At 33.8% G+C, this 13,569-nt stretch overlaps 1 protein-coding gene across 2 annotated transcripts in view; it reads right to left on the bottom strand.

Annotated features, from left to right (window-relative positions):
- Nucleotides 1–6,822: 6,822 nt before the first annotated feature.
- Nucleotides 6,823–13,569, bottom strand: part of LOC148944763 (sodium- and chloride-dependent GABA transporter 2-like) — a 187,454-nt gene continuing 180,707 nt past the window's right edge. For both annotated transcript variants that reach the window (XM_089100672.1, XM_089100671.1), the window contains exons 9-10: nt 10,281–10,451; nt 6,823–6,960 (exon numbers count right to left, since the gene is read on the bottom strand). In XM_089100672.1, the coding sequence (XP_088956798.1) occupies nt 6,865–6,960; nt 10,281–10,451 (267 nt within the window). In that variant the 3' untranslated portion in view covers nt 6,823–6,864. The remainder of the gene's footprint in view (nt 6,961–10,280; nt 10,452–13,569) is intronic.

Below are 13,569 nucleotides of genomic sequence, written 5' to 3'. Positions count from 1 at the left end.
ATCCAAAATGAGCTTTGAAAAATCAGGAGAATGTAACTGTGACAATGTAAACCATAACAAAACACTACTGAGATATTCCAACTCTTGCATTTCAACGAAAGAAATTCAAAATGAACTTTGAAAAATCAAGAGAATGTAACTGCGACATGGTAAACCACGACAAAACACTACTGAAATATTCCAACTCTTGCATTTCACGAAAGAAATTCAAACTGATCTTTGAAAAATCAAGAGAATGTAAAAATCCAAAATGATCTTTGAAAAATCAAGAGAATGTAACTGTGACAAGGTAAACCATGACAAAACACTATTGAAATATTCCAACCCTTGCATTTCAATGAAAGAAATCCAAAATGAACTTTTAAAAAATCAAGAGAATGTAACTGTGACAAAGGTAAACCACGAAAAAACACTACTGAAATATTCCAACTCTTGCATTTCAAGGAAAGAAATCCAAAATGAACTTTGAAAAATCAAGAGAATGTAACTGTGACAAGGTAAACCACGGTAAAACACTATTGAAATATTCCAACCCTTGCATTTCAACGAACGAAATCCAAAAATAAACTTTACAAAATCAAGAGAATGTATATGTGACAAGGTAAACAATGACAAAACACTACTGAAATATTCCAACTCTTGCAGTTCAACGAAGGAAATTCAAAATAAACTTTGAAAAATCAAGAGAATGTAACTGTGACAAGGTAAACCACGACAAAACACTAGTGAAATATTCCAACTCTTGCATTTCAAGGAAAGAAATCCAAAATTAACTTTGAAAAATCAAGAGAATGTAACTGTGACAAGGTAAACCACGGTAAAACACTATTGAAATATTCCAACTCTTGCATTTCACGAAAGAAATTCAAAATGAGCTTTGAAAAATCAAGAGAATGTAGCTGTGACATGGTAAACCACTACAAAACACTACTTAAATATTCCAACTCTTGCATTTCACGAAATAAATTCAAAATGAACTTTGAAATATCAAGAGAATTTAAAAATCCAAAATGAACTTTGAAAAATCAAGAGCATGTAACTGTGACATGGTAAAACACGACAAAACACTACTGAAATATTTCAACTCTTGCATTTCAATGAAAGAAATCAAAAATGAACTTTGAAAAATCAAGAGAATGTAACTGTGACAAGGAAAACAAAACTACTGAAATATTCCAACTCTTGCATTTCAATGAAAGAAATCCAAAAATGAACTTTGAAAAATCAAGAGAATGTAACTGTGACAAGGTAAACCAATACAAAACACTACTGAAATATTCCAACTCTTGTATTTCAATGAACGAAATCCACAATGAACTTTGAAAAATCAGGAGAATGTAACTGTGACAAGGTAAACCATAACAAAACACTACTGAAATATTCCAACTCTTGCATTTCAACAAAAGAAATCTAAAAATGAACTTTGAAAAATCAAGAGAATGTAACTGTGACAAGGTAAACCATGACAAAACACTACTGAAATATTCCAACTCATGCATTTCACGAAAGAAATTAAAAATGAACTTTGAAAAATCAAGAGCATGTAACAGTGATATGGTAAACCACGACAAAACACTAATGAAATATTCCAACTCCTGCATATCACGAAAGAAATTAAAAATGAACTTTGAAAAATCAAGAGCATGTAACAGTGATATGGTAAACCACGACAAAACACTACTGAAATATTCCAACTCTTGCATTTCATGAAAGAAATTCAAAATGAACTTTGAAAAATCAAGAGAATGTAACTGTGATATGTAAACCACAAAAAAACACTTTCGAAATAGTCTAATTTTTGCTTTTCACGGCATAAGCTATAAATGAAATATGAAAAATCGAAAGAAATTAGACATCCAAACTGAACTTTGAAAAATCAAGAGAAAGGATTTGTGATAAGGTACAGAACAAACAGAGTCTATTGAACTTATCCAATTATTGCATATAAATGTAAAAAATTCAAAATGAGCTTTGAAAATCCAAGAGAATGTATCTGTGACAAGGTAAACCATACCAAAACACTACTGAAATATTCCAACTCTTGCATTTCAACGAAAGAAATCCAAAATGAGCTTTGAAAAATCAGGAGAATGTAGCTGTGACCAGGTAAACCACGACAAAACACTACTGAAATAATCCAACTCTTGCATTTCACGAAAGAAATTCAAAATGAACTTTGAAAAATCAAGTGAATGTAAAAATCCAAAATGAACTTGAAAAATCATGAGAATGTAACTGTGACATGGTAAACCACGATAAAACACTACTGAAATATTCCAACTATTGCATTTCATGAAAGAAATTCAAAATGAACTTTGAAAAATCAAGAGAATGTAACTGTGACATGGTAAACCACGATAAAACACTACCGAAATATTCCAACTCTTGCATTTCACGTAAGAAATTTGTAAAAGAAAAGTTGAAAAAAGTTAAAAAAAAACTGTCAGAAAAAAAAGTTAAAAAAAACTGTCAGAAAAAAAATTGTCAGAAAAAAAAAGTTAAAAAAAAACTTAGAAAAAAAAAGTTGGGGGGGGGGGGAGGGAGGAGGGAGGGGGGGGGGTTTGAGGGAAGGGGAGGGGGTGAGTTAGGGGCAGGAGTTGGGGGTGGGAGGGGCAAAAAGTTGGAGGTGCAAAAAGTTGGGAGGGAGGGGGTCCTTGGGATTGGGGTAGGAGACCTAACAACACTGTTCAAATGGTAGTTTTGTATTATACCTAACACAGTTGAGAATCGCCCAAATAAAAAAAAGTATGTATCTCTGAATAGGAGTTAGCATTCCCTCAGATTGTTTACCATTTTCATTTCTGTCAACGCCTATAATCATACCATAATGAAAAATAATGTTTAACATTAGATATGTCAACGGCCATGACTCTATCAGAAAAAATGTTATTTACCTCTAAAACCATTGTTTCGTGGAAAGCACGAATTTTCACGGTAGGTTGAACCCGGTCATTGTACTGTCTGCTTGTATACTGTCTTGTTATAAGCATTATAGATATATGGTGGGACTGTGCGCTACTTATCGTTATAGCTATATGGGGGGACTGTGCGCTACTTATCGTTATATCTATACTACTATTATGACTGAAATTAGTGGCATTTCACCCAATGCCAGCGCTACTTGTGTGACATTTGTCTTTGCATCAGCATTCAGTACGAAATGTCTGCTGCAAGTAGGATATATTTTTCTCACAATTTGTAATATTTATGCTCAAATATAAGCGGCACCAACCCATTCTCTTTTTCTATTGTTATTAGTTTGATCGTACGGCACTTGGAGACCGAGCTTTGCTTGTGAAAGGAGTTATAGATAGAAAAACGTGTTCAGTGTATCCCATCTGCGGAAATGTATGCCCTCCTATACCTTGATTTACACAGGAAAAGCTTTTGTGTAATTTCTATAGAGTTCGTTTTTTAAACAAAGGTACAAAGGGGAAGGTAGTTTTTAAAACTCTAGGAGTCAATTTTCCCTTCCAATTGGCATCCCTGGCAATTTTTATTTAATTTAAGGTTTCGGCCGCAATGATGCCAAGATTTGCTCAGTCTTCTGGATATTCTTCGTCAAACAATGCCCAGCGGATAAGTTAGTAATTCTAACTTTATTCTTCGAATACTTTCAAATTTGAAATACGGTCGATATTTAAATGTTAGGAATATTTCACAATATAATGCTACACAGTCTGTGGTAATACTTTGACTTATCCTGTATCTTTACTTAGACAGTGCTATTTTGCCGCCTGTGATTTTTGTTTCAGCTTTATATGGCCTTCTGATATCAATGTTATTCATTAATATAGACAGGTGAACCCACAAACAAATCAATTTAACAAAAAATCATAACTAATATTTCAATAAGTCGCGTAAATTAAATGTTTAGTACAACAGATTAAATCTTACAAAATCCATTCAAAATTACGAGCAAGTGAATAGTGAATTTTCTTTATGCTAAAGTTTGACTTTCTCACAACTCTTATTTTTTTAAACAATAAAAAACTTTAGCGTAAAGAGCGAGGCGTTGAGGAGGGGACAGCCCCTTTCATATACGGAATAATTTCTGTTCGTTTTAAGTTTTAACGTCGTTCCTTATTTTCAGTTAAAAAAACTGAACCCCCTCTTCTCAATAATTGACATAATTGACAAGTTTATTTTTAAAAAAGAGTGAAAACAGAAAAAAACAAGGAATTAGGGTACCAGAAAAATCAAAGGGGCCGGGGTCCCCCAGCACCCTGGATCAGCCACTGGCTATTGTGTTAGTCTCTTAACATACGTGTAATTTAACAAAATATACGATTATCATAGACCTTTCTGAAGTTAAAATAACAGTTACACAGGTTACGAATAGTCACGCACAGACTGGTATAGATCTCCCCCAGCGTACCCTGGTCCCTTATTTTTGGAGGGATATATTTTGACTCCACAAGCAATAAGGATGCTTAGGTTGTGGCAACTACCCCAGTGGGCCTACCTTAAAAAAAAGAAAATCTTAACAGGAGATATTATTTTTTAAACTTGGCGCATTGTTATAAAAAGTAGAATTGAAGTACAAAGAGCAAGGGTTTTACGATTATGACGGGTTTGACAGCTTTTGTTTGAAGTAAATGGTAGCAAGGAAGAGAAAAGACTCAAAAGGTAGAAAAAATGGAGAAAAGTCTTTTCTTTCTCTGTGAAACTCTTTGCTTCAAAAGGTTATTTTATATATATATATATATATATATATATATATATATATATATATATATATATATATATATATATATATATATATATATATATATATATATATATATATATATATATATCCATTTTTTTCCTTTTCTCTTTTCTTGAGCGGTGTGAATGGGTTGACTGAGGTTCATGCCAAAAAGGGGATAAGTTTTTGATCTAGCAGAACGGATGAAAGATAACGGATAAAATCCTTTTTAATAGACAGTGTATACACCAATTATTTACACCAAGGGACTAGATTAAATACAAGACCTAGGAGAATTATAGCAGTAGTAGCAAGCAATAGGATTATTTTGCAACGTAATAATTAAATTCTAATAATGAATTATCAATTTATTTTATTTTATCCAGTCGCTTTAATGTTTTCATTGAAGCAACTCTATTTAGCTTCCGTGGCGCTCATCCACAGTAGCGATAACTTTATATATAGATATTTGTTATTTTTATTTCTTGGTTTTGGATTTTATTTGATTTTAGACTATTTTACTTTTTATCTTTGTTTTATTAGCGATGAAGATGCATTGTTTCATACAGGGGAAATGTCTGTACCGCTTTAGTTCTGTCCTTTCCTTCTATTGGCCACAGTCCCGTTTGTTTTCTCTTAGTGAGTTTTCTCTCTCTCTTTGTTTTTTAGCGGAACTAAAAATGGTATTTTAAAACGACAACGTAAAACCTTTAACACTAGCATAACTTAAGAATGCTGTGTATTGTTACTAATGAACAAATTTTTTCTGTAAAATAAGCAATGCTAAGTAGAATCAAGGTGTACTTGGAATATTTTTTTTGCGAAGATTCAGTTACACTAGAGAAAAATACAGGATAGCATTAACAAAATGGAATTTCTGATTGAGAAATAGATAAATTTTGATAACGAACTAATGAATTTTCATCAGAACAGCCTCTAACACTAGATTATAAATATTATTATTATTCTTGAATCAGAATAGCATAATTTTTCTCAAACGCAGGCACCTTTTGGTTGAGACGGACATTCATAAAAGGAATAAGAGTTACATATTAACTCCCTAAAAAGAAAAAGGAAATTGCTTGGAACTTATTTTTCAAGGAAATTGAACGGATTTTTTTTACCGTTTAAAGTGGAAACTGAACATCGAACTATGAATAACAAATGACGAAAATAAATCCATAAAAGGGTTCTTACCCTTTCAATTTGAGTCTATGGTTCAACGGACTCGTTGCGTTATTAGCGGTCTTGAACAGGGTTACGAACTGCTGACGTCAAAAAAGAGTACAAATCAAGGCCAAAAAAGAGTGCAAGCTGTTAATAAGAGTGCAAGTAAAAAAATATCCATCTTCACTCCATGTTTTTTATTTTGAATGGTAATATAAGCGGCACCAACCCATTCTCTTTTTCTATTGTTATTAGTTTGATCGTACGGCTCTTGGAGACCGAGCTTTGCTTGCGAAAGAAGTTATAGATATAAAAACGTGTTCAGTGCATCCCATCTGCGGAAATGTATGCCCTCCTATACCTTGATTTACACAGGAAAAGCTTATGATATCAATGTTATTCATTAATATAGGCAGGTGAACCCACAAACAAATCAAATGGTTTGCTCATGAAGATTATGATGATCTTAGACGATGATTTCGATGGTTTGTGGATTTTTACCTTAGTCGAGTTGGAAAAAACTTGTTTAAGTGTGAAAGTTTACAAATTACGTAACGATACTTAAGCGCTAGTCAGGGGTGTCCCGAAACTCATTTCATTGCGGGGGGGGATCTTCGTAAATTTTACCGAATCGCTACCTGATTTATGCCGAATTAGCTGCAGAAATCAAGAATTTTGCTAAATTTCGGGCAATTTTGCAAAATTTCTGCCCAAATTTTCGCCTTCGGCAAATATTTTACAAAATGCCAAAAACGATGGAGGGCGGCGTGCCCTTCCCTGCCCCCCTCCTCCTCGGGGCACCCCCGGAACCCTGGCACTAGGTATAGAAAATGTTGCACGTAGTGTGACAGCCACTGAATGCTTAGGCACTGACTACGACCGTGCGAAAGAGGCAGAGAACAGAATTGGTTTTGTCGTGAATTTGAAATATCTACTGTTATCCTGAACTTAAACAAAGCTTCTTATTGCACTTGAATTAATGAAATTTTATTGTCTTGAATATAAAATCAAACTTTTGCGATGTCATTCAAAGGTAGATTCATTTCTTCGTCAAGCGCTTCATCGCGGAGTATCAGCTGGGGTGTGAGCAGAAATGTCAATCTCTAAAAAAAAAATATTTGAAAAAGTTTTCAGTTTTACTAAATTGAAAACATGAAAACAGTAATGTTTCTGTTACTGGGGAGGTGTACACACTGAAAATGCCTTATTGGGGTTTCTTATCGTGAAGTGTCCATAAATTATCATCAATTACGAAATTTTCGTTATAGAGTTCAGTGGTTGCCGATAAGTGGTTTACTATTTGAGGCAATTGGAACTTAGATGACAATAGTAGTTATATGGAAACAACAAATTTGCAAGATGTAATACACTTTACATTTAGTGCAAACTTCTTGAAGATGAACAGACTATAAGACAATCTATCCATATTTTATAAAAAAAATATGCTTCAATATGGCGGCAATTGGTAAATAGCCTTACAATTACATTTGCTACGAAGAGTGGCTGAATTGAAACGCCTTAATACCACTAAGTAGAAATTTACTTCAACAAATAATAATAACTGTGCTACAGAAATAGACTATTTAAAACACAATAAATTCGTTTGAAAAGCCAGTGATCAGTGATCAGCTAATATCAGCACTAATTTTTTGTCAATTGTATATTTTCTGCAAACGCTATTTCTACACCTTACCAGATTCAGCATTAATAAAGGAAAACTACGGATCCATGCAATGTCTTTTCTACTTTTGGAAAATCTACCATTAATATTTTCTATGAATAGTTAATCACAGGAATTATGTTTGAAAGTAGAATATAGTGTATTTCACCAGATAGCACATGGGATACACTGATGGTATATGCTCGTGCTTGCTTCTGATTTTAACGACAACAGCGGCTCAATAACATGTTAATTTTGGTGGCATGGTGATCATAACCAGATGTGTGATCATCTCAGATCAAGCCAGTTTTTTCGTAACTATTTTCTCGTAGCTGTTGTGGTGGCTCTGTAGTTTTATATATACCCTTAGGCAATTCTTCAACAAATGCATGATTTGGTATTTATTAATATATTAATTTTGTTTTGGTTACGTTTTATAATATTTCATTTCTGAGTTTGTGTGCACCATTTTTCTGCAACTCAATTTCTGTCCACTTGGTAAATTTTCCAATTATATTATTAAAAATCTAAAATTTTCTGGAAAGAACAAGAATTTCATTCCATTTGAAAAGGTTAATTCGTAGCCTCTCTTAAAATTATGAATAGTGAAAACTAAATAATTTTTTCACCGTAATTCAGGGACTGAATTTCACTCAATATTGACATTCAGAAACCAGTGCAGGAGAAAGACCTTCCTCTTCCCATTTGAAAGATACTTCACTGATTTTAAACTATTCATCTATGATAAAAAAAAAAACTATTAAGTTATACTGCTCCTTAGTTGGGCTTAACCCAACCAAGATCAAATTTTTATGTATCTACCTTTACTCTTCACAGTGGCTGATCAATTGTGATCACTGTGGCTGATAGTTGCGTGTGAAGGTATAGTCAGGCCTAACACACCTAGCAGGTGATTTTATCATCCAGGTCAGCAGCCATGAGAAAAAAATGGAGCTTTTTTTTCTAGACATAGGTTCTACGACCCATTGTCGTAGATCACCCTAATAAAGATGATTTTATTAGATATAAGAATACATCTAATTACTTACAGGTACAATTTTTATAAGTTCCCTCTTCAAATTGTTCATATTTTTTATTTACTATTTCTTAGAAACACACAATAGCCCACTTTTAATTTGTAGGCAACACTAAACTTTACAAATAAGCTCAAAATATGTGGAAAAATTATGTTGATAATTAGGACCTATAACTAAACGAAATTTCAAACTAGCTTGAAACTGTAAAGTGAATCTGGAGGCATCATTCGAGGGGAGGGGCAGTTGGCTCATCCTCCCTAAATTTTGGAGTACACATTTTTTGTATTTTGATTTAAAAATCAAAGAAACCAAAAATAACCAACTCTAGATTTTTAATAAATATTTTTTTTTGTATCTTTACTTTATAAAAATCAAAAAAATTCTTCCCCCCCAAAAAATTTTGCCTTACAAAAAATGCATGTTTTTATCATAAAAGACTATCTTTTACTTTCCTTTCCATATAAAATTGGTGGGACATTTATCTTTAAACTTTCTTAACAATTAAGTTTTAGCATTTCTTAGCGAAAGGAAATTGGTCAATCTAGTTCCGCTACTTTCCAGCAAAAATTTTGTAATTGACCAGCCAGAGTTAAGAGTTCAGGCATAATTTCTTTTTAAACCAAAAAATATGGATACTTGAACCGGTAGTTTGCCTTTGTCTAACATGAACCTGGTAAAACTTAAAAAGTCATAGTATTAGCACAGAACAGTTGGGAGCAACTTAGTTTCGACACAAGCTTTTCAAACCAATTACATGCCATTTTAATTCTTCGCTTCTGAAATACAAGTGTAATATTCAAATAGAAGAAAAAAAAACACACATTAATCGTTAAACTGGTCTTTTTGTGTCGACATGTGGCACTATGATGTGGCCCGGGCATAACTTTACCCTCAAGATAGAATCTGGTGATAATAACGTGCGTAGAAAGTCGGTTTAACTATTATTTAATGGTGTCTATTGAATTCCACTATAAAATAAAAGGTGATTCCTTGCGTAATTTTTACAGAATTATTGTGCTGTTAACAAAGATTTCATGAAATGTACTGGTCAGATTGAAAATTTTCGCGGCGCCACAATTAGATGTTCAAATTCTAAAAGCGAACAAAACTGGAAAAAACATCATCCCCTGATTTTTCTTTATCATTCAGCATCGGACACTTTGTACAGCATAACCTATGGTGGCATAGTGGATTGGTCACTGCTAGGCGATATTGGACTGAGATTATATCCCAGCTGCCATATGGCTGACGAGGAAGGGAATCCTTTGAGTAAATGAATTCCTACAAAACATCTACGAATGCCAGGTAACACTGTTTGGTTCCACATCAAGCAAGCAAACAAGCAATGTCCATTACGGATAACTCAATTCTCATCATTCAGCGTTGACCACTCTGTTTAATATTTGCCGCCACATCAAGTTTGTGCGCGCCTCCATGTCACTAACCAATAACCATACACTCCCAAAAACACTCAAACCACAGATTAGGTGCTATTAAAGATTATATAAAGATTAGGTGCTATTGTTTGAGGGAGCCATTTGTTGTCAATTAAATCTTCTAATATAAATTAGAAAAAAAATCATGCTTACTTCTTTGAGGGAGCCATTTGTTGTAAATTAAATCTTCTAATATAAATTAGAAAAAAAATCATGCTTACCTCTTTGGGGGAGCCATTTGTTGTGAATTAAATCTTCTAATACAAATTAGAAAAAAACATCATGCTTACCTCTTTGAGGGAGCCATTTGTTGTGAGTAATGCGTACAAGGCATATGATGGAATCATGACTACGGAAATTAAGGCAATAGTCCAGCCAATAGCATGTCCCCATAGGGGATAGTCATACACATTATTGTATCTGAGAGGCTTATAGTTGATAACAAATCCAAACAAAAGTACCTATAATAAAATTTGCCACTCAAAAATAAAAACAGCAAAAAGTTGATTCAGTAAAATTGTATGTTGTAAGTGTATCTGAATAGGCTTCTCTTTTTCATATTTAGTCATTACCAAGAGGCTTAGGAATTAAGTCATTTCAATTTCACTTGATCATTTTAACTATTTAATAAACAATAGTTTTTATTGTTTAACATTAAATAATTAATTTTTAAGCAGCGATATCATACCACTCCTTTACTCTAACACAAGTGTATTTTTTTTCATGTGGTCCAGTGGTCAAGTGGTCCAGTGGTCCAGAACTAGTTTAGCTTCAACTATTTTAAATTCATCTTGGCTCTGTTAGAGCCTCACTCAGAGGCTCTGTTAATAGACCATACAATGGCCATGTCTGTTTCTTAGGTATCCTTCATGATAAAAATTTGTTTTTAAGCACCATATTAATTTGGTTAAAATTAAGGTGTGCAGAAACATTGGTATTCTAAGAAAGTTCAAACATATTTTTCTAGGCTAATACTGAAAACCTTTTTTCACAGTTTATTTCAGTCTTATTTTTCTTATTTTTAGTTATGTGAATGTAAAATTCTTATTCTTTTTTAAACCACTTTTTAATATTTATATTAAAGCCAAAAATATAATCCTGGAAACATTCAGCAACTAAACCGTAACCTGGTGCTGAAAAGCTTTGTATTCTTTCTTTCTTTCCTTCATACTCTTTCCTGTGCATCTTTCACTTCTCTTCATATCCACAGTAATATTCCGGGTCTCTTAAATTTACTTCATCCTTTGCATGTAATCAGTCAAATTATCAGCTCAGTAGCTCCCAGAATATTCAAGTTCCGCTCACTCCAAAAGTAACAGCTGACTCTTTTTTTTAGTTTGCTGTCATACTATATGGAATGTCTTCCCCGATTTGGCTCAAGAATGTCACTCATTTCGTATCTTCAAAAGATTTGTAAAAACGTTTTGGTTTCCGTATGACTTTATATTTTCGTTTATTATTTTGTATGTTTTCATCAATCAAAAAGTTCGTGGTAACGAACTGTAAGTAAGGAGCGACCCGGCTGAATAGTAACCGAAACACTACAAAACGGAATTTTGATACCAATAGATATATCAAAAGGATTGGAGTTTAGTCTGATGAGTTTCATTAAGTTTCGTCCTACCCATCAAAAGCTACGAACTTGAGAAAATTTGTCTGATTTTTGAAAAAAGGGGGAAACAACCCCTAAAAGTCATAGATTCTTAATGAAAATCACACCGTCAGCTTCAGCGTATCAGAGAACCCTACTGCAAAGGTTTTCAAGTGCCTATCTGGAGAAATATTGAATATTGTATTTTTTGTCAGAAGAACGATGACGAATGGGTATGCATTTTTTTTCCCATGAGTGATCGTATCGACCCAGTGGTAGTAGAATATCGTAAGAGGGCTCATTCGAATGGAAATTTAAAGTTCTAGTGCCCTTTTTAAGTGACCAAGAAAAATTGGAGGGCAACTACACTTCTTCCCGCGCCGCTTTTTCTCAAAGTCATTTGATCAAATTTTTGAGATAGCCATTTTGTTCAGCATAGTTGAAAGGCCGACTAACTATACCTTTTGGGATATCATGAACCTCCCACTGCCCCTAGGGATAGGTCTTTAAGTTACAAAAATTGTCCATTGTTTACGTATAGTATTTGTTATTGGGAAAGTATGCATACATTTTTCGGGGGAAGGGGTGAAATTATGTGCTGGTGGGATTTTCCACGGGGATAATTCTCCATGGGGAGGGAAGTTTCCAGGGGGTTAATTTTTCAGGTGAAATTTTAAACTGGAGGAATTATCTTGAATTCCTATACGAAACTCTTTGTATCTCTTGTTTTCTCATCGCCGACTCAATTTTACACATGGAGAAGTTAAATATAATTTTTCGAGGTAAATTTTCACCGGGATTGAATTTTCTAGAGAATAAACCCCTTCAGGAGGAGTGATTTTTCTGTGGAGGAGTAGCCAGCTTTCGTGGAATTATTTAAAAAAGGATCTAAAGTTAATTTTTTTTAAAACAAGTTTCTTTTTCAACTGAAAGTGAGGAGCAACATTAAAACCTAAAACCAACGGAAATTATTACGTATATGAGGGGGGGGGGTACTCCTCCAAACCCCCTCGCTCTTTACGCTAAAGTTTTAATTCTGTCCCATTTCTCTAAGAATGACTCCTGAAGTACTATGCTCGTTTAATAAGAACAATAAGAAGCTTTTTCTAAATCGTATTAAAAAACTTTAGCGTAAAGAGCGAAGTGGTTTGGAGGAGTAACCCCCCTCATATACGTAACAATTTATGTTCGTTTTAAGTTTTAATGTTGCTCCTCACTTTCAGTTGAAAAAAACTGTTGTTTTTATTTAATATAAGTAAAGAAGAGGTTTCTTGGCAGGATTCAGGACAGCAGTAAGCCGCTCCTCTCTGTTATTTCCCCGACAGAATAAAGCTGCAGTAGCTTAGATGGCTAGGACACGTAAAATGTATGGAAAGCACTCGTCTCCCAAGGTTAACCTTTGAGAGCCGGGTGCATGGTTCTCGACCCAGATGGAAGGACACGCCTACACGCCTAGCAGATGGAAGGACAAATTCTCCTCACTCAACTTACCGCACCTTCTCCACCTGACAGAGGATAGAAGTTCATAAAGGAGTTACATCAATAAACTGGTGAAAGAAGAGGTCCCAAAACAACCTTCAAGGACGAAGGGGACTTAAGTCAAGTTAAGTAAGTTAACTATTCTGTATGTATTTTCTTTATTATTATTATTTAGTATTTGGATATAGAAAATTTTTGTGACGATAATTATACCTGTTCAACACGTCAAAGATGTTTCAACATGTTCAAACATCAAAGATGTTTTCCGGCCAACCAATGAGATTGTTTGAATTTTTACTTCCCTATTGTAATCGTCTTCGCGAACCCTTTGTGATCATTGTTATGAGTGTATATCCCTTTCTTACTAGAAGTGTCTCATACTCAAAACATGAGCCTTAAGAACTGCAGAAAACTTTTTTTTTTAATTTAAGAGTAAATTTTGGCTTTTGGCAAAAGCAATGTTGACAAGCTCTAAGTTAGTAATTTAAAAATTCATGTTTCAGGAAATA

This window comes from Artemia sp. Qi Xiang Cuo, chromosome 14 (assembly GCF_049724085.1).
Source record: "Artemia sp. Qi Xiang Cuo chromosome 14, ASM4972408v1, whole genome shotgun sequence".
NCBI classification, from domain to species: Eukaryota; Metazoa; Arthropoda; class Branchiopoda; order Anostraca; family Artemiidae; genus Artemia; species Artemia sp. Qi Xiang Cuo.
The sequence above is the reverse complement of the archived record's forward strand: the minus strand, read 5'-3'. Positions and strand labels throughout refer to the sequence as shown.